The sequence below is a fragment of the Oncorhynchus gorbuscha genome, linkage group LG07 (genome assembly GCF_021184085.1).
Source record: "Oncorhynchus gorbuscha isolate QuinsamMale2020 ecotype Even-year linkage group LG07, OgorEven_v1.0, whole genome shotgun sequence".
Lineage (NCBI taxonomy): Eukaryota > Metazoa > Chordata > Actinopteri > Salmoniformes > Salmonidae > Oncorhynchus > Oncorhynchus gorbuscha.
This window is the reverse complement of record NC_060179.1, coordinates 28,093,541-28,121,441: the sequence shown is the minus strand read 5'-3', so window position 1 is coordinate 28,121,441 and position 27,901 is coordinate 28,093,541. Positions and strand designations below refer to the sequence as shown.

General features: G+C 43.6%; 1 protein-coding gene across 1 annotated transcript in view; it reads right to left on the bottom strand.

Annotated features, from left to right (window-relative positions):
* LOC124039174 (cadherin-7-like) overlaps positions 1–27,901 on the bottom strand; it is a 135,082-nt gene that overhangs the window by 56,616 nt on the left and 50,565 nt on the right. The window contains exons 3-4 of the mRNA XM_046355081.1: positions 18,560–18,854; positions 4,685–4,804 (exon numbers count right to left, since the gene is read on the bottom strand). Of these exons, the coding sequence (XP_046211037.1) occupies positions 4,685–4,804; positions 18,560–18,854 (415 nt within the window). The remainder of the gene's footprint in view (positions 1–4,684; positions 4,805–18,559; positions 18,855–27,901) is intronic.

The window sequence follows — 27,901 nt, the reverse complement described above, 5'->3', positions numbered from 1 at the left end:
TGTGTGGGTGTCATGATTCGAACAGATTAGAGAACACCCACAGTAGAAAGCTCCCAAAAGGCCAGGCCAATATCTTAATCAGAACAGGATTACCGGGTTTCGGAACCATCTCTCAGGCTCAGTATCTGGTATCTTAGCCCTGACATAGAATGAGATGAAAGAACAGGTGGAGAGCAGCTAGACTGGCCTTGGCCTTTTTCTTTATTTGAGCATTTTACATTTAATGAAATTATCTCCTTCCTCATGACCGGAGGAGCTGAAAGAGATGACGGTGAAGCTCTAAACGCTGTCATCGCAGAAGTAGCGCCTACGTCAAATTGAAATGCACGCAGGCCCGTCTTAAATATCCCCTTTAAACATAATTAATCCTCGCGTAGACGCCTGGCCTTTCCGCTCTCTCCCGTAGTGAGGACACGGAGGTCTGAGGCAAGCAGACATGGCTGGCATCGCTGATGTGCTCGAGTGCCCATCTCTGCCTCTAAGGTGTATGCAACTATGTGTTTGTGTGTGTGTGTGTGTGTGTGTGTGTGTGTGTGTGTGTGTGTGTGTGTGTGTGTGTGTGTGTGTGTGTGTGTGTGTGTGTGTGTGTGTGTGTGTGTGTGTGTGTGTGTGTGTGTGTGTGTGTGTGTGTGTGTGTGTGTGTGTGTGTGTGTGTGTGTGTGTGTGTGTGTGTGTACTTGCGTGTGAGTGTTGTGCAGGGAGGAGTGCATTATTAATCTTTGTTAGTCATGGTCCATTTCTACTAATGCCATTCAAAAATGCATAATGAGTATCATAACAAACAGTAGACAGACCAGACACTCATTCATAGCTACATTTATTCATTGAGTCTTTCATCAATTAACACTCACCCTTAACGCATTGCAGTGCACCGCCTTTTGATTTTCACCTTCAAACTCAAGTGTGCTATTTCCTGAGCTACATTACAAAATGGCTGTTTAATAAGCCACCCTCACCCACAGCAAAGTATGTATTTTGCCCACATTATACATTACATTTACAGCTTGGAAGTTATTGGAGCTATTCAGGGTTAACCACTTTTTTTCCCCCAAGGGCACCTTGAGGATTCAATTTGGGATTAAGATGCCAAGTAAAGGGACTTGCTGGACAAAAGTGAGCCAGGATGCAAACCCTCCAAGTCCAGGTCACACGTGACGTTGTCCACCTCCCTGCCCACTACCCCTCAGCCCCTTAATCGCTGGTGGTGCAGTGTTGCTGTGTAGCTAGAGATTAATGAGTGCCTTTCAGCTCAAGCACTTTGTCAAAGTCACCCTTTCACTAAGGCACAGTCTTTTTCATCAAATGAGTGTGATTAGTGGTTTACAGAGACATAGAAACAGTATTCACCTTTGGCCTTTTTATCACAGGTAGCTGCATTTAAATGGATTCATATTCTTGTCAAACTAAGAGCATGTCCAATTATTCCATATGTTCTTTCTTAACCTGGCATGTAAGCCCATTTTATTTCCCCCTGCGCCAGACACAATTTGTATGATTCAGCTTTGCCATATGTATTCCTCCATGTCGTGTCTGCAAATGTAAAGTGCATACAAATTTGGTTAAAATATGCTAAAGTTAAGGTGTCCCTCAAAAGACATTTGTGATATCACTACACTGATTGCAAGAGACTGCACCACCAAGCTATACAGAGTGTACCATTTCAAAACTTCTTACACAATTACTGATAACAGTATTGACCAGCCTGGTAAACAACTTGGTTTATGAATATTTCCAAGAAAGAGAAGGCTCATGTGGAGTTCTCTCACAGAAAACTTCACCGCAAAATCATGCAAAAAAAATGACACATAGTCCGTCTCAAAACCTTTCCCCATCAGGAGACTGAAAAGATTTGGCATGGGTTCCCAGATCCTCAAAAGGTTCTACAGCTGCACCATCGAGAGCATCCTCACAGCAACTGCTCAGCATCTGACTGTATGGTGCTACAGAGGGTAGAGCGAACGGCCCAGCACATCACTGGGGCCAAACTTCCTGCCATCCAGGACCTATACAAAAGGTCCTGGATGGTCCTCTTCTACACTGCTGCTACTCGCTGTTCACCTCATCTAGCCTGTACCCCTGTACACTGACGGTGCTGGTTCCTCCGGTATATAGCCTCGTTATTGTAATTCTTATTGTGTTGCATTTTATTATTACTTTTTATTTTAGCCTACTTGGTAAATATTTATATCTTCTTGAACTGCACTGTTGGTTAAGGGCTTGTAAGTAAACATTTCACGGTAAAGTCTACACTGTTGGTTAAGGGCTTGAAAGTAAACATTTCACGGTAAAGTCTACACTGTTGGTTAAGGGCTTGTAAGTAAACATTTCACGGTAAAGTCTACACTGTTGGTTAAGGGCTTGTAAGTAAACATTTCACGGTAAAGTCTACACTGTTGGTTAAGGGCTTGTAAGTAAACATTTCACGGTAAAGTCTACACTGTTGGTTAAGGGCTTGTAAGTAAACATTTCACGGTAAAGTCTACACTGTTGGTTAAGGGCTTGTAAGTAAACATTTCACGGTAAAGTCTACACTGTTGGTTAAGGGCTTGTAAGTAAACATTTCACGGTAAAGTCTACACTGTTGGTTAAGGGCTTGTAAGTAAACATTTCACGGTAAAGTCTACACTCGTTGTATTCAGCATTTCACGGTAAAGTCGACACTCGTTGTATTCGGCGCATGTGGCAAATACAGTTTGATTTGATTAGATTTGTCTGGCATTCAGGTGGGCCTTCGCGCTTCAGCAAACAAAGGAACAACAACAAAAATCAACTCTGAGGAAAACTTCAGCTTGACGTCGAAATGGATTAACAATGGATTAATGCTGACATAAATCATTCTCTACCTTTTTTTGTTGAATGCTCCAACTCCTTTCTGCCTCGAATTAGCCCTTTCGGAAGTTTTTCTTCATAAGACCTTCACATAGTGCATCTGGCTTTCCAGGAAGTTAAAGAGCGCCATTGGACCTCCTGAATAGTACTTTTCTTTCAGTGACCTCTTCAGTAATCAGAACCTCTTTAAAACAACATGAAAGATCACATTTAAAGATTTAAAGAGCCTCCTTAGCGAATGAAACATGCATTATAGTTTGCTGCTATTAGCATGTGGGCTCCATTCTTTCAACTGGAGGAGTCTTATGAAATAACTATGCAGACGGAGTAATGGGCAGACGTGCTGCTTAAACATTACTTTAGCAAATGTCGGCTCTCGCTCTGATTGGTATTGATGTCACGAATTCCGACTTGAGACTTAATGCTGAGTTGAAGTGGTTTCGTTAACTTTGTTAAAGATCATTGTGAGGACGCATTCAAGTAATCAAATCTCTATCAATCTTGTTCCTCACACAGGCTAATGTTCTAGGCTTCACAGCATGGCTTGACAATGCTGCAAATGTCTACTAGTTTGAAAGCACTTCCTGAAACACATATCGTTTTGAATCAGAGGACTGGCTGGTTGCTATTTGCCCACCCAGTGTAATGGACTCTGTTATTCAAGACATATAAGTACATTTTATCCACAGTGCACGTTTCAAATTAGTTGTGACTCAAGGAACCCTGAAGATCCTCAAGGAACCCCTGGAGTTCCTCAAGGAACCATTGCTAGTCAAGGGTTCATATTTGCACCTTCACTTCATTGAGGAGTTCTTGGTTGAACCTTTAATGGTTCAATGTATTAACAGGTTCCTGGAGGAAGCCTGGAGTAGAGGTGTGGCTCAGCAGGGGCGTGGCTTTTAGATGTTTTTGTGGGGGCCACCTGTTAGAGTAAATGTCATTCCTGTTCATCTGATGTAGTGTCATTACATTACATGTTAATGTTGAAGACAGGTGTCTGCCTATACAAATACCAAAGTGGGAAAAGTTACCACTTTATTACAATATGTAGACAGCAATGTTAATAGTATTGATATTATATTAGAATATGCATAAATATTTACACTAATGGGTGGTCAAAAAGAAGTCTCTGAAAGCCATACATCCAATCTGACAGACTGCCACCTCTACAATATGTTATTAAAAAGGTTCCGGCTTGAAACTTTACATAGGGTTTTTTTTAACTGGAAAGGTTCCACAGTCATGGCAACCCAAAAGTTTATTTCAGGCACCTTTACGTCTAAGATTGTATAGGAAAAAAAGTTTCCATTGATTTTAACAAGTCAGTGAGTTTACTCAAAGACAAACTTATAAAACCTCAGCATGTAAGCAGATATCCCCTGGATGTGTTACTGGGAGAAAAAGATGGTGATAAGCCAAACATGATGGAACTACCTGCAATTGTCTGTTTTCTTCCCAGTGCTTTGCATGAGGCCAGCGTTCCCCACAGCGGGGCAGTGGCTAATGAGCAAGAACAACCACCTCACATCCCAACATTGTTTGGCAGATCCTTTGCTTTATATTTGTTGAATGCTCAAAAAACTATTATTGTGTTTAGAGAAAATGTATGATAGCATACTGTTACCTTTGCCTACAATTGCACCAAAATATGAAGAGTTGGGTGGCTAGTTTAGTTCATGTTGTAATCTGCTACAATGTGAACTACGTAACTTTGGCAAAGTATGGAAACCGCTACAGTTTGATGCTATCTTGAACAAATATCTTCAACAATTCAATGAATAACATTTAGTGACACAGTATGTCTAGGGTCCAGAATGCACAGCCAACTCTTATTCCCAACAGTCAGCCCGCCTACCTGTTTTTGGGTCGACTGAGAAGTAAGGCTGTCCGCTGATGATGCTGTAGACCACCCTGGCACTGTTCCCATATGTGGGGTCATCTGCATCTGTGGCCGCCACTTGGACCACCGTTGTTCCTGCACAGACAGCATCCAATTAGGTATTAAGACAACATCAGCCAACTGTAGATACACAGCTCTCACATCAACAGCATGTGTGACAGCATTTCTACAAGCTTACAAATATCTAATGTTATATATTCAGTATAAATCACACCTTATTCTACATAGGCTACAATCAGGAATGTACTGTAGTGTAGGGTAAACATACTACTTGCTACTACTTCCCTGGTGTACAATAACATTTTAATCACTGGTGCATCAGTCTAAGTAACATTTTTTTTAAATCCCCATCAAAATCTGTCAGTTTAAGCTAATAAACATCGCTAAAGCGGTGTTTGTCAGACCATGGGAAATCCCCAAAATCGGTCTTCTCAAGAAAAATGTCTGTCGCGTCTGAATGGTTTCGCCCTCTCTATGGAGTCTCACGAACATGATGGTCTTCTCCGTTTTGCTCTACGACCCCCACAAGTGTCACGGGACTCCTCTGAAGGTAACCAGTACGAGATTAAAAAGAATCTGGAAGTATGGAGGAAGTTTTGTGCCTACCCCAAAAAATACTTTAAATATGTGTAAAAATGTATATATATATATATATATATATATATATATATATATATATATATATATATATATATATATATATATATATATATATATATATATATATTTCCTGAGCTTTCTTATATCTCCAAGATAAAGGAGAGACCCTTCAAAATCTTATTCCACGTATGGAATCATGTAGTAACCAAAAAAGTGTTAAACATATATATTTTTTATTTGAGATTCTTCAAAGTAGCCACCCTTTGCTTTGATGACAGCTTTGCACTCTCTTGGCATTCTCTCAACCAGCTTCATGAGGTAGTCCCCCGAAATGCATTTCAATTAACAGGTGTGCCTTGTTAAAAGTTCCTTTGTGGAATGTATTTCCTTCTTGATTGGCGTTTGAGCCAATCATTTGTATTGTGACAAGGTAAGGGTGGTATACAGAAGTCAGCCCTATTTGGTAAAAGACCAAGTCCGTATTATGGCAAGAACAGTTCAAATAAGCTAAGAGAAACGATAGTCCATCCTTACTTTAAGACATGAAGATCAGTCAATACGGAAAATGTACATAACTTGAAGTTTCTTCAGGTGCAGTCGCAAAAACCATCAAGCGCTATGATGAAACTGGCTCTTATGAGGAACGCTACAGGAAAGGAAGACCTAGAGTTACCTCTGCTGAAGAGGGTATGTTTATTGGAGTTACCAGCCTCAGAATTTGCAGCCCAAATTATTTCTTCACAGAGTTCAAGTAACAGACACATCTCAACATCAACTGTTCAGAAGAGACTGTGTGAATCAGGCCTTCATGGTCAAATTGCTGCAAAGAAACCACTACTAAAGGACACCAATAAGAAGAAGAGATTTGCTTTGGCCAAGAAACACGAGCAATGGACATTAGACCGGTGAAAATCTGTCCTTTGGTCTGATGAGTCCAACTTGCAATTTTTGGTTCCAATCACCTTGCCTTTGTGAGACGCAGAGTAGGTGAACGGATGATCTCCGCATGTGTGGTTCCCACCGTGAAGCATGGAGGAGAAGGTGTGATGGTGCTTTGCTGGTGACACTGTCTGTGAGACTATCATTTGTTTTTCAAAAGGACAATAACCCAACACAGGTTGTGGATATATGATCAAGAAGGAGAGTGATGGGGTGCTGCACCAGATGATCTGACCTCCACAATCACCCGATCTCAACCCAACTGAGATGGTTTGGGATGAGTTGGACCGCAGAGTGAAGGAAAAGTCACCAACAAGTGCTCAGCATATGTGGGAACTCTTTCAAGATTGTTGGAAAAGCATTCCAGGTGAAGTTTTTTGAGAGAATGCCAAGAGTGTGCAAAGCTGTCATCAAGGCAAAGGGTGGCTATTTGAAGAATCTCAAATATAAAATATATTTAGATTTGTTTAACACTTGTTTGGTTACTATATGATTCCATATGTGTTATTTCATAGTTTGGTGTCTTCACCATTATTCTACAATGTAGAAAATAGTAAAAATAAAGAAAATCCCTTGAATGAGTAGGTGTTCTAAAACTTTAGACCGGTAGTGTATGTACTTAAATAGCGAATGGAGAACGCTTTTCCCTGTGGTTTATTTTCATGCCAGCCAGGTAGGCTATACTCCCATTGTAAAGATAAGCAATATGCTTAATATTAAGAAAGTTGAGAAATAAATATTTTAGACCGAGCCTATAGAAAGCTCATGGGATCCTCCTCTTTTCATTAGCGGCCATTACACTGTTTTCACCCGCAATTGCGTAGCCTATAGAAATGTTACACATCATGATCTCCTAGGCTGTCATGAAGTGTTTGATTCGATTTTCGATTACATTTGCATTGATGTCAAAGTGATTAGAAGGAAAATAGACTGCTGAGTACCAGGCAGTTAGCAAATTTGGTAGGCTAATAATGACCAGCAGCAGCATCAGAGCTTGGAGAAGCCTAATGTGGAATGTGGAATTTGACTGCCTTCATGACTCGTGACCGGCGGTGTGGCGGCCCTAGTTACTACATGATTCCATATGTATTATTTCATAGTTTTAATGTCTTCACTATTATTCTACAATGTAGAAAATAGTACAACTAAAGAAAAACCCTTGAATGAGTAGGTCTGTCCAAACTTTTGACAGGTACTGTTTTTTGTATATCTAAAGTCAAAATCCAAAATCAAATAGCTAAATGAGCCATGTTATGACCTTCTTAAAACAATTCCATATGTCAGCTTAGAAGACACAGACACTGCTGCACAATGAACACTCTCACCTATGGATACCATACACTGTTACCATTCTACATCATATTATGGTTGCTAATTGTAATCCGTTTAGTTTATTATAATTAAGGTGCAACTTTGGTCTGTAGAAACCTGTGTAAGGTATTGTTAGAAACGGCAGAGCTCTTACCGTGACTTAAAACGCATGGCTATTACTGAAAATGTACTGTGGTGACTATGAATAATGCTAGGTACTGTGATTTCCCCCTGTTATGCAGGTGAATGAGGACCCAAAAGCGACTTGGCGAAAACAGAGTCTTTAATCCAGTAAAGTAAATTTACAATCATAAGGCATAATTCCACTCGTAATGACGAGAACAGACTGGAGACTCGATCAAGAACTGCAGGTTGCCTCGGGAAGGCACTTGAACGTAGCAGACTCAGACACCTGCTCACCACGCAGCATCTGAGGGAAACACGACACGACAGGGCGATACACAGACACAGCACGGTGAACAATAGACAAGGATCCGACAGGGCAGAAACGGAAAACAAGGGGAGAAATAGGGACTCTAATCAGGGAAAAAGATAGTGAACAGGTGTGGGAAGACTAAATGATTGATTAGGGGAATAGGAACAGCTGGGAGCAGGAACGGAACGATAGAGAGAAGAGAGAGAGGAAGGGAGAGAGAAAAAGGGGAACGAACCTAAAAAGACCAGCAGGGGAAAATGAACAGAGGGAAAAGCAAAATGACAAGACAATCTAAGACAAAACATGACAGTACCCCCCACTCACCGAGCGCCTCCTGGCGCACTCGAGGAGGAATCCTGGCGGCAACGGAGGAAATCATCAATAAGTGAACGGTCCAGCACGTCCCGAGACGGAACCCAACTCCTCTCCTCAGGACCGTAACCCTCCCAATCCACTAAGTATTGGTGACCCCGTCCCCGAGAACGCATGTCCATGATCCTACGTACCTTGTAAATAGGTGCGCTCTCGACAAGGACGGGAGGGGGAGGGAAGACGAACGGGGGTGCGAAGAAAGGGCTTGACACAGGAGACATGGAAGACAGGATGGATGCGACGAAGATGTCGCGGAAGAAGCAGTCGCACAGCGACAGGATTGACGACCTGGGAGACACGGAACGGACCAATGAACCGCGGAGTCAACTTACGAGAAGCTGTCGTAAGAGGAAGGTTGCGAGTGGAAAGCCACACTCTCTGGCCGCAACAATACCTTGGACTCTTAATCCTACGTTTATTGGCGGCTCTCACAGTCTGTGCCCTGTAACGGCAAAGTGCAGACCTCACCCTCCTCCAGGTGCGCTCACAACGTTGGACAAACGCTTGAGCGGAGGGAACGCTGGACTCGGCAAGCTGGGATGAGAACAGAGGAGGCTGGTAACCCAGACTACTCTGAAACGGAGATAACCCGGTAGCAGACGAAGGAAGCGAGTTGTGAGCGTATTCTGCCCAGGGGAGTTGTTCTGCCCAAGACGCAGGGTTTCTGAAAGAGAGGCTGCGTAGTATGCGACCAATCGTCTGATTGGCCCTCTCTGCTTGACCGTTAGACTGGGGATGAAACCCGGAAGAGAGACTGACGGACGCACCAATCAAACGACAGAACTCCCTCCAAAACTGTGACGTGAATTGCGGGCCTCTGTCTGAAACGGCGTCTAAAGGGAGGCCATGAATTCTGAACACATTCTCGATGATGATTTGTGCCGTCTCCTTAGCGGAAGGAAGTTTAGCGAGGGGAATGAAATGTGCCGCCTTAGAGAACCTATCGACAACCGTAAGAATCACAGTCTTCCCCGCAGACAAAGGCAGACCGGTAATGAAGTCTAGGGCGATGTGAGACCATGGTCGAGAAGGAATGGGGAGCGGTCTGAGACGACCGGCAGGAGGAGAGTTACCCGACTTAGTCTGCGCGCAGTCCGAACAAGCAGCCACGAAACGGCGCGTGTTACGCTCCTGAGTCGGCCACCAAAAGCGCTGGCGAATAGACGCAAGAGTGCCTCGAACACCGGGATGACCAGCTAACTTGGCAGAGTGAGCCCACTGAAGAACAGCCAGACGAGTGGAAACAGGAACGAAAAGGAGGTTACTAGGACAAGCGCGCGGCGACGCAGTGTGCGTGAGTGCTTGCTTAACCTGTCTTTCAATTCCCCAGACTGTCAACCCGACAACACGCCCATAAGGAAGAATCCCCTCGGGATCAGTAGAAGCCACAGAAGAACTAAACAGACGGGATAAGGCATCAGGCTTGGTGTTTTTGCTACCCGGACGGTAAGAAATCACAAACTCGAAACGAGCGAAAAACAACGCCCAACGAGCTTGACGGGCATTAAGTCGTTTGGCAGAACGGATGTACTCAAGGTTCTTATGGTCTGTCCAAACGACAAAAGGAACGGTCGCCCCCTCCAACCACTGTCGCCATTCGCCTAGGGCTAAGCGGATGGCGAGCAGTTCGCGGTTACCCACATCATAGTTGCGTTCAGATGGCGACAGGCGATGAGAAAAATAAGCGCAAGGATGAACCTTATCGTCAGACTGGAAGCACTGGGATACAATTGCTCCCACGCCTACCTCTGAAGCGTCAACCTCGACAATGAATTGTCTAGTGACGTCAGGAGTAACGAGGATAGGAGCGGACGTAAAACGTTCTTTTAGAAGATCAAAAGCTCCCTGGGCGGAACCGGACCACTTAAAACACGTCTTGACAGAAGTAAGAGCTGTGAGAGGGGCAGCAACTTGACCGAAATTACGAATGAAACGCCGATAGAAATTAGCGAAACCTAAAAAGCGCTGCAACTCGACACGTGACCTTGGAACGGGCCAATCACTGACAGCTTGGACCTTAGCGGAATCCATCTGAATGCCTTCAGCGGAAATAACGGAACCGAGAAAAGTAACGGAGGAGACATGAAAAGAGAACTTCTCAGCCTTCACGTAGAGACAATTCTCTAAAAGGCGCTGTAGAACACGTCGAACGTGCTGAACATGAATCTCGAGTGACGGTGAAAAAATCAGGATATCGTCAAGATAGACAAAAACAAAGATGTTCAGCATGTCTCTCAGAACATCATTAACTAATGCCTGAAAAACAGCTGGCGCATTGGCGAGACCAAACGGCAGAACCCGGTACTCAAAATGCCCTAACGGAGTGTTAAACGCCGTTTTCCACTCGTCCCCCTCTCTGATGCGCACGAGATGGTAAGCGTTATGAAGGTCCAACTTAGTAAAGCACCTGGCTCCCTGCAGAATCTCGAAGGCTGATGACATAAGGGGAAGCGGATAACGATTCTTAACCGTTATGTCATTCAGCCCTCGATAATCCACGCAGGGGCGCAGAGTACCGTCCTTTTTCTTAACAAAAAGAACCCCGCCCCGGCCGGAGAGGAAGAAGGCACTATGGTACCGGCGTCAAGAGACACAGATAAATAATCCTCGAGAGCCTTACGTTCGGGAGCCGACAGAGAGTATAGTCTACCCCGAGGAGGAGTGGTCCCCGGAAGGAGATCAATACTACAATCATACGACCGGTGAGGAGGAAGGGAGTTGGCTCGGGACCGACTGAAGACCGTGCGCAGATCATGATATTCCTCCGGCACTCCTGTCAAATCGCCAGGTTCCTCCTGAGAAGTGGGGACAGAAGAAATGGGAGGGATGGCAGACATTAAACACTTCACATGACAAGAAACGTTCCAGGATAGGATAGAATTACTAGACCAATTAATAGAAGGATTATGACATACTAGCCAGGGATGACCCAAAACAACAGGTGTAAAAGGTGAACGAAAAATCAAAAAAGAAATAGTCTCACTGTGGTTACCAGATACTGTGAGAGTTAAAGGTAGTGTCTCAAATCTGATACTGGGAAGATAACTACCATCTAAGGCAAACATGGGTGTAGGCTTGTCTAACTGTCTGAAAGGAATGTCATGTTTCCGAGCCCATGCTTCGTCCATGAAACAACCCTCAGCCCCAGAGTCAATCAAGGCACTGCATGTAGCACCCGAACCGGTCCAGCGTAGATGGACCGACATAGTAGTACAGGATCTAGATGAAGAGACCTGAGTAGTAGCGCTCACCAGTAGCCCTCCGCTTACTGATGAGCTCTGGCCTTTACTGGACATGAATTGACAAAATGTCCATCAAATCCGCAATAGAGGCACAGGCGGTTGGTGATCCTCCGTTCCCTCTCCTTAGTCGAGATGCGAATACCTCCCAGCTGCATGGGCTCAGTCTCTGAGCCAGAGGAGGGAGATGGTTGCGATGCGGAGCAGGGAAACACCGTTGACGCGAGCTCTCTTCCACGAGCTTGGTGACGAAGATCTACCCGTCGTTCTATGAGGATGGCGAGAGCAATCAAAGAGTCCACACTGGAAGGAACCTCCCGAGAGAGAATCTCATCTTTGACCACTGCGTGGAGTCCCTCCAGAAAACGAGCGAGCAGCGCCGGCTCGTTCCAGTCACTAGAGGCAGCAAGAGTGCGAAACTCTATAGAGTAATCCGTTATGGATCGATCACCTTGGCATAGGGAAGCCAGGACCCTAGAAGCCTCCCTACCAAAAACTGAACGGTCAAAAACCCGAATCATCTCCTCTTTAAAGTTCTGGTAATTGTTTGAACAATCAGCCCTTGCCTCCCAGATAGCTGTGCCCCACTCTCGAGCCCGGCCAGTAAGGAGTGAAATGACGTAAGCAACCCGAGCTCTCTCGCTAGAGTATGTGTTGGGTTGGAGAGAGAACACAATATCACACTGGGTGAGAAAGGAGCGGCACTCCGTGGGCTGCCCGGAGTAGCAAGGTGGGTTATTAACCCTAGGTTCCGGAGGCTCGGCAGGCCAGGAAGTAACAGGTGGCACGAGACGAAGACTCTGGAACTGTCCAGAGAGGTCGGAAACCTGAGCGGCCAGGTTCTCCACGGCATGGCGAGCAGCAGACAATTCCTGCTCGTGTCTGCCGAGCATGGCTCCTTGGATCTCGACGGCAGTGTTACGAGCGTCTGTAGTCGCTGGGTCCATTCTTTGGTCGGATCCTTCTGTTATGCAGGTGAATGAGGACCCAAAAGCGACTTGGCGAAAACAGAGTCTTTAATCCAGTAAAGTAAATTTACAATCATAAGGCATAATTCCACTCGTAATGACGAGAACAGACTGGAGACTCGATCAAGAACTGCAGGTTGCCTCGGGAAGGCACTTGAACGTAGCAGACTCAGACACCTGCTCACCACGCAGCATCTGAGGGAAACACGACACGACAGGGCGATACACAGACACAGCACGGTGAACAATAGACAAGGATCCGACAGGGCAGAAACGGAAAACAAGGGGAGAAATAGGGACTCTAATCAGGGAAAAAGATAGTGAACAGGTGTGGGAAGACTAAATGATTGATTAGGGGAATAGGAACAGCTGGGAGCAGAAACGGAACGATAGAGAGAAGAGAGAGAGGAAGGGAGAGAGAAAAAGGGGAACAAACCTAAAAAGACCAGCAGGGGGAAAATGAACAGAGGGAAAAGCAAAATGACAAGACAATCTAAGACAAAACATGACACCCCCAGTTGTTTGGAAACATGCAATAGAGGTTGAAAAATGTAGAACTGTTCTTAGAACTAACACACTTTAATTTGATTTTAAAGTGATTGTTAATGACACGTTTAGCATGTTGATATTCCATATTTCCTAAAGCAGTTTGCCTCTACACAGCTGGACCTTAGCCATCTCTGAGCACGTCGGGAGACGACGTGGAAACAGGACACTAGGGCCAATGGTGAGCTCTGTTACCTTCAAGTAGGTTTCGGTTTAGCTAGGGTGTGGGGGATGGTGGATGGGAATGGGGGATGGTGGATGGTGGATGGGGGATGAGGGATGGGCATAAGCATCTGCCCCTGGTGGTAAATGTGGCATGTTTGAATCCAGTGATAGAAAGTCATTTTTAAATGTTTTGTTTTAAGCCTTTCCCAAAAATTTGGAGTTAATGCCTAAACTTAACCTTAAGCGTTTTGAAATCTGACGTTTGGAACAACATTGAAATTTGACGTTTCAGAAACATGGATTAACAAGCTTGTTGGAAGGAGTGCTTTGGTCAAGGGCCCGAATGCACAAAGGTCCAGTAATCATCGCTAATCAGACAATTTACCTCTATTGTTCTGCTGTGAACTATGGTCTGGCCCCTGACGGAGACCAGCATTTTATCTGTAACATAACAGAACCAAGTGTACTGAGCCAGTAATCTGCCATGCAAAACAACTGGACCTCAATAGAGAGCTACTAGGAGAGCCAGTGTCATTCTAGGGTGAATTTATCACTAAAGACTTTTATATTTGCTGGGATGTTACATTTACAAAAAATTGTGTGAGGATGTACTAGTCCATCAAGGAAAGTAAGTCTCAGAATTTGCGTTATTGGTGATTTTGAAGCTGAGGCCCATTTCTGATTTGACAAAGATGCAATTATCAACCATTGACATAGGAGACGTAAACCTTGGAATAAAAACAATGTTTCCCACAAGTGTGCCATTTTCTGTTGAGCATGGTCAGATGAATAGGCTGCTTTATGTTTGTATATTTCACTTTAATAGCCATGCATCTCTGCTGGTTTCTTAGGCACTTTCCTTTATGTGTTACAGTATGGGCCTGTCTTACAAAGTAGGTTATATTTTATTTTGCATCAAACACCCTTGTAAAAAAAACACTTTCTTGCATGAGCCATATTTTACGTACTCTTACAGAATGACGTGATTTTGGAAATGGAAGATTAGGTCGGCGTATTTCCAGTCATAAACCAGAATTAACAGGCGCTGGTCCTGAATTTGAGCAATATAATAAAAAAATGTCTGGGTGGACACCGAGAAGTTATCATCAAGCTAGTTTTATGTGGACTCCCAAGATTATATCATCACGTCTTAGTCGTGGCAGGTTATATTACAACATTTTTTTTTTTAAACAAGGTCAATCAATGCCACTATGTTAGAGAGCTGTGCTATGGTATTCACAATTCTTATCACTACACAGTTGCAGTAAGCTAAAACTAATTTAGGTTATCCCTCAATAATGGTTCTGATGTGGTTCTTTCAGATGTCTATTTTGTGTTTTCTGTGGTGTATCTGTACTGATACCCAGACTAGAGGAAATTGGTTGTGAAACACTGTAATATTTATAGCAGTCAAGGTCACGAATAAGAATAGCCAGCCTTCAAGAGTGGTTGTCCAAAACGGATAAACATCCTCACATCAGAATATATTACACGGTTCCTCTCGATGCAGCTGTCATGTGCCTGTCTGTGTCACTTCACTTTTTGTCTGTCTTCATTTGTGTGATTGATAAATTTCTCATATTTTCATTTTTTCCCCAGTGAATCGGGACAAAACAGGGGTTCCTAATCAAGTCTGCATCTCAGGGTGAGCGATTGTCAGCTGACAGTAATGAAAATAAATGTAGCAGCATGTCTAATTTGAATGGCCGACAGGTATTCATCAAAGCTTTACAGACACAAGACTGGATCCAACTGCCACCATAAATACTCATCTCCAAGTAAACATGATCCGAGTATCCAAAACTGTAAGCGATATGTTTTGCATCGTTATGGCCTGTACCTCTTTATACTTAGTTGAACAAAATGTGTATGAGACAGAAGATAAGAATTGACTTCTCTTCTACTTAACGTAACATATACTACAGAATTACCATAATATATAATAATATATGCCATTTAGCAGACGCTTTTATCCAAAGCGACTTACAGTCATGTGTGCATACATTATACGTATGGGTGGTCCCGGGGATCGAACCCACTACCCTGGCGTTACAAGCGCCATGCTCTACCAACTGAGCTACAGAAGGACCACCCCATGAGTGTAAACTTTCACCAGCAAGGCTTAAGAAGTTCAAAAGGTAAGCGCACTGTACATTAGTGCAACATGCTGAACAAAGGTCACATAATCAGCAAAGTGTGAGAGTGGTAAGAAATGTTAGTAGCAACTCTGTTCCTCTCTAGTACAAAACGGATTTGAGTGTGGGTGTGTGACTGATGATTAGATATTACAAAAGCAATATTCAAAACCTGCAGTTTAAGCTCACCAACTTTGCAACTCCTTGATGAGCATTCAACATTGGTGCCCATGATTAAGTTGATTATATTCCTGCACGTTCACACCTGCTCCCGTCCGCTTGAGATAAGCAGGGATTGTTGCACGGAGACTAGTTCAACTTTATTTGTAATTGGCGTGTGAAAATGAATGACAAAATCCGAAGAAAGACAAACCCGTAATGGCCCTGCTGTGCCCAGGATATGCCTATAGGTGGGTGCCAATGCTCTGATCCTTACAATCTCACTTAGTCACACTGGTACTGTAATCAATGGGCTCCATAATTCCATCTTACATTTCCTTTGGCTTTCCCCAAATCTCAAATCACAGGGAAATAATCATTTGAAATGAACTGTCTTCCGAATTTTTATCCATGTCACCTGAAACCGAAGCACCCCTTTTGTTTTCTCTTCCAGAATGAACTGACTATTCCATCCATGAATTAGACAAGAACAATGACAGGTGGATAAAGGAGTGGTGGGTGGTACATTTCTATGAGGCGGTGGCCTTGGCCTGACATTACACTCCCTAAGCCCTCCATCAGCTCCCGGGGAACGTCTGTCTGACGTGTAGACCTGAGACCTGTGCCTTGGCTGCTCAGAGGTTGTCACACAGCCAAATGTCTTCAAGCCCCTCTTGTCTATCATTTGACATCCCGAGGCGTGATTAAGACAAAGTATTCCTAGATCCCCGGGCCATAAGGGCTACCATGTGTATGAGACAAGCAACTACCATCTAATTGCTTTAATTAATTAAATTCATGATTTCCTCTAAATTGAACCAATTCATTACAGGTAGCCGGTCTACGCCCATTAATGATTGAAACACATCTATGAAGGAGTTATGGAGGACAAGAGGTGCCTGGCCCACTCCTGTACTATAAATTGCCCTGAGCAGATATTTACAAAGAGCGGGATGTATAATTCACATGCTGTTCCAACAACTTCAGATGAAGACCATGGCGATGTAAATAAGCCAGAGAGTGTGACCCGGCCTATTGGTGTTCGGAGTGCTTCCTTTACTGCAGATGAAGTGCTCAGTTGCTCTACCTCTCTTATCTCCCGTTGGACACGAGCCACCTAGCCCTTGTAGTGAAATCCTCTAGATCCTTAAGCCAGACCCCAGCTCTACCCCCCGTTGACTCTGGGCTGCTTAATCCTTATAAGATCTCAGTGCCTATGACACAAATGTTATGAGCAAAGCACTGCATTGGCCTGGAAAATACTCCTATCACTGCCAGTAAATGCCTAGCATAGGCTCCATTTTGACTTTACACCAAACAGTCTCTCCATGTATCCACTTGTTTGCATCTCTGCCTATCAGCCTGAGGAAGATATAACACGTAGATGCAATGTTCTGCTGTCTCTGGGTCTACATGATAAGAATATTGAGGTTGGTGTGTTTGTGCCTGTCATATCACTTAACCCTGAAGATTGGGAGACATTGTCTGCCACTTGGCGTGTGGAGCCTCTTATTCCTCTCCCTGGCAGATTGTCACATGAATTTTAAATGGAGGCTTAATCCACATTTCCCATTCCGACAGGATTGGCTCACGGTGTCCCCAGGCACTGTGCGGTAAGCTTTTGTTTCCGTGGCGAAGCACCTCGCGAGGTGTTCCGTTAACATGTCCTGTTGGATTTGAATAATCTGCCATCTCTGAACTCGCTAGATTCATTGCTCAACATTGGGGTTTCGGGTCTGTTTGTATAAGCAGATATTTCACCGCTTTCATCGTTCAAACTAGCAATGATCTTTTTGTGGGGGCTCATGAGGTTGTTCACTATTTTAGGTATAAAACCTGCATCTAAACAATGTACAATGTGGAACAATGGGAGCCACTTAAAGGAACTAACCAGTTGTAGTAATCACTTTGTAAAGGGTCAGATTAGATGTTGGAGGTTTTAAAACCACAGTGTTTTGAAACTGCAACGGTTAATGAAAACACTAGAAAGAAAACCTCTGTGTGTGTGGAAAAGGACCCTCTTCAGTTGTGGCTATGACAATCATGCACAGTTTGACAGACAAATGAATGCCACAGATTCAGTTCCATGTTTATAATAAAGCGTCTTTCTCTCTCTCGGAGGATCTGAGCCCTAGGACCATGCCCCAGGACTACCTGACATGATGACTCCTTGCTGTCCCCAGTCCACCTGGCCATGCTGCTGCTCCAGTTTCAACTGACCTGAGCCCTAGGACCATGCCCCAGGACTACCTGACATGATGACTCCTTGCTGTCCCCAGTCCACCTGGCCATGCTGCTGCTCCAGTTTCAACTGTTCTGCCTTACAATTATTCGACCATGCTGGTCATTTATGAACATTTGAACATCTTGGCCATGTTCTGTTATAATCTCCACCCGGCACAGCCAGAAGAGGACTGGCCACCCCACATAGCCTGGTTCCTCTCTAGGTTTCTTCCTAGGTTTTGGCCTTTCTAGGGAGTTTTTCCTAGCCACCGTGCTTCTACACCTGCATTGCTTGCTGTTTGGGGTTTTAGGCTGGGTTTCTGTACAGCACTTTGAGATATCAGCTGATGTACGAAGGGCTATATAAATAAATTTGATTCGATTCGATTCGATTTGATTTGATTTGGATTTGATTTGATTTAGACTGTGTTTATTAACATAGATGAAGCAAGAGAGATGAGAGACAGAGAGAAATAAATGTAGGATATTTCAGATAGTGGTGGGTAGTATTGGGTAAATGTGATAGGAGAGGGAGAGACAGAGAGACAGAGACAGAAATAGAGAGAGAGAGTGAGAAAGAGGTAGAGAGAGAGAGAATCAGAGGCAGATTACAGGCAGACATACAGACATCAATGTCAAAATCATACAGACTGACAGATAGATAGACAGAGACGAGGACAGAGGACTGGGGACAAACAAACAGAGAGAGAGAGAGAGAGGCTGAGAAAGAGGCTTACCCAGTGCTGACATCTCTGGTACCCCTGCCATGTAGGGTCCATCCAGAAACTTGGGCTCATTGTCATTGATGTCCTGGACCTTGACAACAAACTCTGACCTGGGCTCCACAGGGATGTTAGTGAGCCGGTCCACGGCCTGGGCCTGCAGGGTGTAATAGGCCTGCTCCTCCCGGTCCAGACGCTTAGTGGCGTGGATGTCCCCCGTGTTCTCGTCGATGGTGAAGATGGAGGTGGAGCCCTCCCCGGAGAGCACGTACTTCACTTTGCCATCCCCTTTGTCTACATCCGAGTGGAGCTGTAATTGGAGACCAGAGATAATGTCAGTCAGTAGAAAGGAGATTGGTGACTTGTAAAACCAAATCCAATGATATACCATTATGATCGATCCATTATGTACATCTGTGTAATTTCAAATAGGTTCAACGTTTTTCCTGGGCAGAAACATTGTGCTGAATAAACACACACCAACAAAAAAAAATAAGTGAACAAAGTGCACATTGTTTGTAAAACAGGATACCAGAAGTCTCAAAGCTCTGTGAGTATGGCTGTATGCAATATAAATGCATTCTAATAAGCAGTCTGGTGGGAATATGGAGAGTGTTGCATAGTGTTAGCACAATTCTGTAGGATAAGAAGCCAAGACCTTTCCAGGGATTACAGTGTAGTTACATTTGAAACAGGGTTATTTCCCAAGCACTTTACTTCAAGAAAACAACAACAACAACTTCATTTGACCAGGACCCATAGGGCTCTGGTCAAAAGTAGTGGACAATGTAGGGAATAGGGTGTCATTTGGGATGCAACAAAGGTTTTACAGATCCATGTTGTATCCCAGCGGGCGTCTGGCAGTATCATTTTTGTTTCCAAGTCAATAGGTGTATCAAATGATTGCCTGGATATCGCCGCAGGCTTAATGTATGTTTTATATATCCAATAGAGCCTCAGACGGACACCAAATGTATTTTATTAATGGATTCCATCAGGCTGTTGATGAATGGCATGTCTGGGGCATAATGATGGTATTGGTTGCATGGGCATGCCTCAGCATGCGCCTCTTGACACTCCAATAGGGAAGCCGTTTGTTTATTCACCATCCCCTGCTGTCAGGAGCAAACTTGAGGTAAATTGTCAACTGCAGTGGAGAGTCAACATTTAATCTTGAGCAAGCCGGCGATGGCAGTGTGTTCTGGGAAAATACCACAGACAGGGAGGACAAAGCTGACAGCCCACAAAGCATGTAACTGAAGGTCAGGGGTCAACTGACTGCGGCATGTAGTCGCTCTCAAAACGGGGTTGTTAGCTTTACGCTTGGATTTTTTTTTGCAATGGGCTTCAAGTGTTCCACTTTGAATCTATTCAGAAGTGAGTATATTAAATAAAATATGTACGCCACAGTAGGTCCTATTAAAAAGTGTATCCCTGTAGAATACCACTTCCTTCCTTTAATCTAACCGTTTTTTTGAACTGTCTTTGCTCATTTTCAGGTGCTATTTCAAACTTCTACTGTTATTATGTAGAACTTTAAATCGAGCACCATAGTTGCTTCTCTTGCAAAAATGTACATATCATCCGATCTTTACCTCCCTTGGGATGAACAGAACCCAGTATGCTCCACAGCCCAATACAGCAGTGTAACTTAAAAACACACCGCCGGCAGCGACACAGCAAGAGTACGATAGGGTGAGTGGAACAGAGCAGAAAAACTCCAGTGAAATCAATGCTGACACTTATCGCCACTTTGTATGCAGACAGTCCTCCTGGGGCAATCACGTTTGCTTTGTGTTTACTTGTTTACCTCGGAGCGTTAAAAAGACTGCAATTGGCCAAACTTTAAGAAAAAACTGTGTCCCCATGGCCATATCTCACCTGTTATTATACACATTACGATGTATGGCACATTTCCATCACAATCGCTAAGAGGCTGTTTGGTTTTGAATGGTTCTGGTGCTGCTTAATGGGGTTTTAATCTTTGCTGTATTGTTCAGTCACAGTGTGTTAGCACTGTTATTATTGCACTGGCCATGTCTCTTTTCTTCCTCCCTGTTTGACTGACGCACTTTGTAGAAAACGACAAAGACGACTGGAAGCCTTGGAAGAATAAAATAAGATTTTTTTTTTTTTAATAAATAAATAAATGAAATCCCAGATACATGTTTCAAGCTTTGTATTTTCCCCTCTCTCTCTTTCAGGAGGAGAGAGAGAGAGAGTTTTATTCTATTTAACGGACTGTGTACACACAGTTCCGAGTCAGGCGCAAATACATACCCAGAAGCAACACTGGCTCTGGTACACCGAAACAGCCTATTGGCTACTGCTGCTGCTAAGGAGCGCCTCGGTTTGAACGGTTGAGTTTAATGGGGTTTCCACTAGGGCAGTAACATGGTTCACAAATAGACCAAAATAAAACCTGTAAAGAAACAACATTGGTTGATCTGGCTGTGTTTTATGCTTGTGGGCTACTGTAAAACACTTCGTTATGTTGTGAGGAAGTAAAGAAGGAAGTTTACGCTGTAAAAAAAAAAATGCTGCCTTAGTTGTAGGCTACCAAATCAAACTAGGTACTGAAATGTATCAAAAGTGGATAATTATCAGGGGACAGTCCTTACAACATTGTTTTCTTACATTAGTAGGAATGTACAGTACAAGGAAGATGTTATTGAGTGCAGTACTATGGTCTATGCTTATTTTGTCAATGCATTTATTGCAACAATAATGCAACTGCTTCTGCCGGTGCAATGCCTAAAACAATATATATAGCCCAACAGGGGTTTGATTGTGAAGTACAACATGTTATTCTACCAAACATAATACTCAGGGTTGAAGAAAAACGGTGAAGTGTTAAGGAAAGGGAGAGAGGTCCCTTTGCACCACAAAAGGAGCTAAAAATGCAGGCGAGAGAGCGCCAATGCACACTCCAGCTCTTGCTGTGCTGAGCTTTTCATTTATTCACTTCACCCCTGGTTCTGGTGAGTAGCCATGGTGATCCCTGCCTCTGCTCTGAGAAGGCCTCAGTGTGTTCACCCCCCGCCCTACCTCCCCTCAAATCAGGGGGGGGGGTAGCATTAGAGACCATGATCCTCTCTAGTTCCCTTTGCCTTTGTTCGGGAGTAGCTATGTAGTTACCATGCCTCTGCTTAGAAAAGCACACACTCATGCCACACGTACACCTGTAAAACAGCTAACACATACATGTTGAAAGACAGATCATTACTGCATGAACAATCTCATTACAATCATTTCACAGCCAACATCTGCTTCATTAGCAATGTACCTGTATATACAGTAAGTAGATACACATAAAGGAAACAGCCAGTGTAGAACTGGTATATGGACGGTAATTACCAGAAACATGTCATGTAAAAGCTAGACGGTGCATTCATTTAGGTACCATTCTGGGTCCTTAGACTTGTATGTGTAATGAAGGAGCACTGGGAGCACCAATAAGCTCTGGGAAAAGGGGAGCTGATACTGGAATTAGTGTTTCATTATAATTTCCTATTTACTCTGTAAGTGCCAAATTCTTAGATGTAATTGGAATTCATTTATAGGCACTCATTGCATTGTTTGTTCATTGGCTGTATCTCCGATTAGGTTGAACCATGTTTAAAAAAACAACAATATGAAAAGCAACTATCAACCACCCAAAAACCCTAGAAAAAGAACGCAATCTACCAGGGGTAACAGGTTGCTACAGCATCTTTGAACAACAGTAAGCTCGTGTAAATTGTAACTAAACAGCATGGAGCATACCACGGTGTTTGTGCGACTGTATGTATCAATGACTGTATATACTGTATGAATGGACAAAGCCTTGGATCAAGCCATCTATCATGTGACACCATTCATTCCTATGTGAAGACTCAACAGTACATTGAAGCCAAATGAAGTCGGGTAAGTTGGTGTCTCATGGAGACATAACATGCGCAGTTTGAGCTACTCCAGGAAGTGACTCTGTAGCTCTCAGTGCTTCCCCCTCTCATTGAGTCATTCAAGTTGAAGGCAGACCAGGGAACTGTAGGCTGCCATTGGCAACTCAATTATTCTTAGAACTTGTTCTGTGTGCAATTTTAAAATAATTGGTTCAAGGGCATATATCTGGTGTATTAGAAGCAATAATTAATTGGTACCATGATTGTCTTCAAAAATGTTCCGTTTACACAAAGATTGACCCTGAAGATTGCCATTTTTCCATTCACTATAATGGGGATCCTGTTTTCTGCTAACAATGCCTGCAGTACGACGGTCGGCCTTGAACTTCCGTGGCATCAATCAAATCAAATTCTATCTTTCACATCCTTCGTAAACATCAGGTGTAGACTAACAGTGAAATGCCTACTTTATAGGTCATTTTCCAACAATGCAGGGTTAAAGAAAAATAAATGTAATTAAATATTTAAAAAGTGACGAGGAATAAATATACAGTAACAAATTACAATAACAAGTAAAACATACCATGCTACAGTGCTTTCAGAAAGTATTCACACTCCTTGACTTTTTCCACATTTTGTTGTGTTACAGCCTGAATTTAAAATCAAGTAAATTGAAATGTTTTTGTCACTGGGCTATATACAATACCCCATAATGTCAAAATGAAATTCCATTTTTTTTAAATGATATGCTGAAATGTCTTGAGCCAATAAGTATTCAACACCTTCGCTATGGCAAGCCGAAATAAGTTCAGGAGTTAAAATTTGCATAACAACTCACATAATTAGTGGACTCACTATCTGTGCAGTAATAATGGTTAATATGATTGATTTGTGATGACTACCTCATCTCTGTACCCCAGACGTACAATTATCTGTAAAGTCCCTCACTCGCAGAAGTGAATTTCAGACACAGATTCAACATCGAAGACCAGGGAGGTTTTCCAATGCCTCGCAAAGGAGGGCACCTATTGGTAGGTGGGTAAAAAATGTAAAAGCAGACATTGAATATCCCTTCAAGCATGGTGTTGTTATTAATTACACTTTGGATGGTGTATCAATACACACAGTCACAATAAAGTGACAGGGGTCCTTCCTAACTCAGTTGCCGGAGAGGAAGGAAATTCAGCCAGGGAATTCACCATGAGGCCAACGGTGAAATTAAAACAGTTACAAGAGTTGAATGGCTGTGATATGAGAAAACTGAAGATGGATCAACCACATTGTAGGTACTTCACAATACTGACCATATTGAAAGATTAAAAAGAAGGAAGCCTGTACAGAATTAACACATTCCAAAACATGTATCATGCTTTCAACATGGCACTAAAGTAATTCTGCAAAAAATGTGGAAAGCAATTCACTTTTTGTCCTGAATAGAAAGTGTTATGTTTGGGACAAATACAAAAGAACGCATTATTGAGTACCACTTTCCATATTTTCAAGCATAGTGGTGGTATGCTTGTAATCGCTAAGGACTGGAGCTAAGCACAGGCAAAGCCCATAGGAAAACCTGCTACAGTCTGCTTTTCCACCAGAAACTGGGAGATTAATTTACCTTTCAGCAAGACAATAACATAAAACACAAGGCCAAATCTACACTGGAGTTGTTTACCAAGAAGATAGTGAATGTTCCTGAGTGGTTGGTTACAGTTGGACTTAAATCTATTTGAAAATCTACGGCAAGACCTGAAAATGTTTTGTCTAGTAATAATCAACAATCAACTTGAGAAAGCTTGAAGAATTTTGAAAAGAATAACAGGCAAATGTTGCACAATCCAGGTGTGGAAAGCTCTTAGAGAATTACCCAGAAAGACTGACAGCTGTGGTCACTGCCAAAGGTACTTCTACAAACTATTGACTCAGGGGTGTGAATAATTATGTACGGTTGAAGCCGGAAGTTTACATGCACCTTAACCAAATACATTTAAACTCAGGTTTTCACAATTCCTGACATTTAATCCAAGTAAATATTCCCTGCCTTAGGTCACTTTATTTTAAGAATGTGAAATGTCAGAATAAAAGTAAAGAGATTTGTAACTTCCGGGTTGGAGCGAGTGGTCGCATTGGCACTTCGCTCTCGCAGGTAGTATAACTTTTTCATTACATTTCATTATATTTCATTATAGCACAACGGTTTGATTTGTCTAATCTTAGCAATTTCTTCTCAGCTAGCTACATAGCCGTCTTTGTATCAAAGATAATTGCGTAATTATCGTATTTCGCCGTCCTAACGTAGTCTTCACTAGCCAGCTAGCTAACGTCCACTGATTAGCTGCACTGGAGAAACTATTACACTCAACTGAACGACTTGATTAGTGTAGTGTTAGCTAGCTACATAGCTGTCTTTGCTGTCTTCGTATCTTCGTATCCAAGATAATTGTGTAGTTTAGGTTTAGAGTGTGTAGTCTTAGAGTGATTATCTTAATTTACCGAGGTTAGCTAGCCAGCTATTTGTCGTCCTTAACGTAGGAGACTCTGCTAGCTAGCCGACAGCTAGCCAAAGTCTACCGAATTGACTCACAACCCGGTCGCATTCACAGGTAGTATCACATTTTCATTTCATTTCATTACAGTACAACGGTTTGATTTGTTTGATCGTAGCTAGCTACATAGCTAGCTACATAGCCATCTTTGTATCAAAGATAATTGTGTAGTCTAGAGCGATTTTCTAGGTTAGCTAGCCAGCTATTGTCGTTCTTTTAACGCAACATAACGTAAACAACACTACTAGCTAGCCAGCTAGCCCCCGAATAGCAGCACTGCAGAAACTATTACACTCAACGGAACGACTTGATTAGTGTAGTGTCAACAACGCACCCACTGCCAGCTAGCCTACTTCAGCAGTACTGTATCATTTTAATCATTTTAGTCAATAAGATTCTTGCTACGTAAGCTTAGCCTGTTAAGACTCTAGGGGCAGTATTTCATTTTTGGATAAAAAGACGTGCCCGTTTTAAGCGCAATATTTTGTCACGAAAAGATGCTCGACTATGCTTGGAATTGATAGTTTTGGAAAGAAGACACTCTGACGTTTCCAGAACTGCAAAGATTTTCACTGTGAGTGCCATAGAACAAAATCTACAGGCAAAACCAAGATGTTTGAGTGACCAGGAAATCAACAGGATTTCTGGAGGCACGTTTTCCATGATCTCCTTATATGGCTGTGAATACGACAGGAATGAACGGACACTTCCTATCGTTTCCCCCAGGTGTCTGCAGCATTGTGACGTATTTGTAGACATATCATTGGAAGATTGACCATAAGAGCCTACAATTACCAAGTGTCCCGCACGGTGTCTGCGTGGAAATTGGTGCGCAAAAGTCAGGTACCAGTATTTTTCCATCCGAATCAGAGAAGAATGCACGCTTCCAGGGAAGGCATTTCAATGAAGAGATATATGACAAAACACCTTGAGGATTGATTCAAACAACGTTTTCCATGTTTCAGTCGATATTATGGAGTTAATTCGGAAAAAGTTTGACGTTTAGGTGACTGAATTTTCGGTTAGTTTCGGTAGCCAAATGCATAGTAACAAAACGGAACGTTGTGTCCTACACAAGCATCTTTCAGGAAAAACTGGACATCTGCTATGTAACTGAGAGTCTCCTCATTAAAACATCTGAAGTTCTTCAAAGGTAAATTATTTTATTTGATCCCTTTGCTGGTTTTTGTGAATGTTGCGTGCTAAATGCTAACGCTAAATGCTAAGCTAGCTATCACCACTCTTACACAAATTATTGATTTTCTCTGGTTCTAAAGCATATTTTGAAAATCTGAGACGACAGGATTGTTAAGAAAAGGATAAGCTTGAGGACAGGCATATTTATTTCATTTCATTTGCAATTTTCAGAAATCGCTAATTTTGCATTATGGTAATGAGCTTGAGGCTGTAGTCACGATCCCGGATCCGGGATGGGGCGGCCTAAGAGGTTAACTTTCTGAACATTCGAGACGTGTAGTCCATTTGTCATTCCAATCTCCTTTGCATTAGCGTAGCCTCTTCTGTAGCCTGTCAACTATGTGTCTGTCTATCCCTGTTCTCTCCTCTCTGCACAGACCATACAAACGCTCCACACGCTCCATCTGGTGGTCCCAGCGCGCACGACCCACGTGGAGTTCCAGGTCTCCGGTAGCCTCTGGAACTGCCGATCTGCGGTCAACAAGGCAGAGTTCATCTCAGCCTATGCCTCCCTCCAGTCCCTCGACTTCTTGGCACTGACGGAAACATGGATCACCACAGACAACACTGCTACTCCTACTGCTCTCTCTTCGTCCGCCCACGTGTTCTCGCACACCCCGAGAGCTTCTGGTCAGCGGGGTGGTGGCACCGGGATCCTCATCTCTCCCAAGTGGTCATTCTCTCTTTCTCCCCTTACCCATCTGTCTATCGCCTCCTTTGAATTCCATGCTGTCACAGTTACCAGCCCTTTCAAGCTTAACATCCTTATCATTTATCGCCCTCCAGGTTCCCTCGGAGAGTTCATCAATGAGCTTGATGCCTTGATAAGCTCCTTTCCTGAGGACGGCTCACCTCTCACAGTTCTGGGCGACTTTAACCTCCCCACGTCTACCTTTGACTCATTCCTCTCTGCCTCCTTCTTTCCACTCCTCTCCTCTTTTGACCTCACCCTCTCACCTTCCCCCCTACTCACAAGGCAGGCAATACGCTCGACCTCATCTTTACTAGATGCTGTTCTTCCACTAACCTCATTGCAACTCCCCTCCAAGTCTCCGACCACTACCTTGTATCCCTTTCCCTCTCGCTCTCATCCAACACCTCCCACACTGCCCCTACTCGGATGGTATCGCGCCGTCCCAACCTTCGCTCTCTCTCCCCCGCTACTCTCTCCTCTTCCATCCTATCATCTCTTCCCTCTGCTCAAACCTTCTCCAACCTATCTCCTGATTCTGCCTCCTCAACCCTCCTCTCCTCCCTCTCTGCATCCTTTGACTCTCTATGTCCCCTATCCTCCAGGCCGGCTCGGTCCTCCCCTCCCGCTCCGTGGCTCGATGACTCATTGCGAGCTCACAGAACAGGGCTCCGGGCAGCCGAACGGAAATGGAGGAAAACTCGCCTCCCTGCGGACCTGGCATCCTTTCACTCCCTCCTCTCTACATTTTCCTCCTCTGTCTCTGCTGCTAAAGCCACTTTCTACCACGCTAAATTCCAAGCATCTGCCTCTAACCCTAGGAAGCTCTTTGCCACCTTCTCCTCCCTCCTGAATCCTCCTCCCCCTCCCCCCTCCTCCCTCTCTGCAGATGACATCGTCAACCATTTTGAAAAGAAGGTCGACGACATCCGATCCTCGTTTGCTAAGTCAAACGACACCGCTGGTTCTGCTCACACTGCCCTACCCTGTGCTCTGACCTCTTTCTCCCCTCTCTCTCCAGATGAAATCTCGCGTCTTGTGA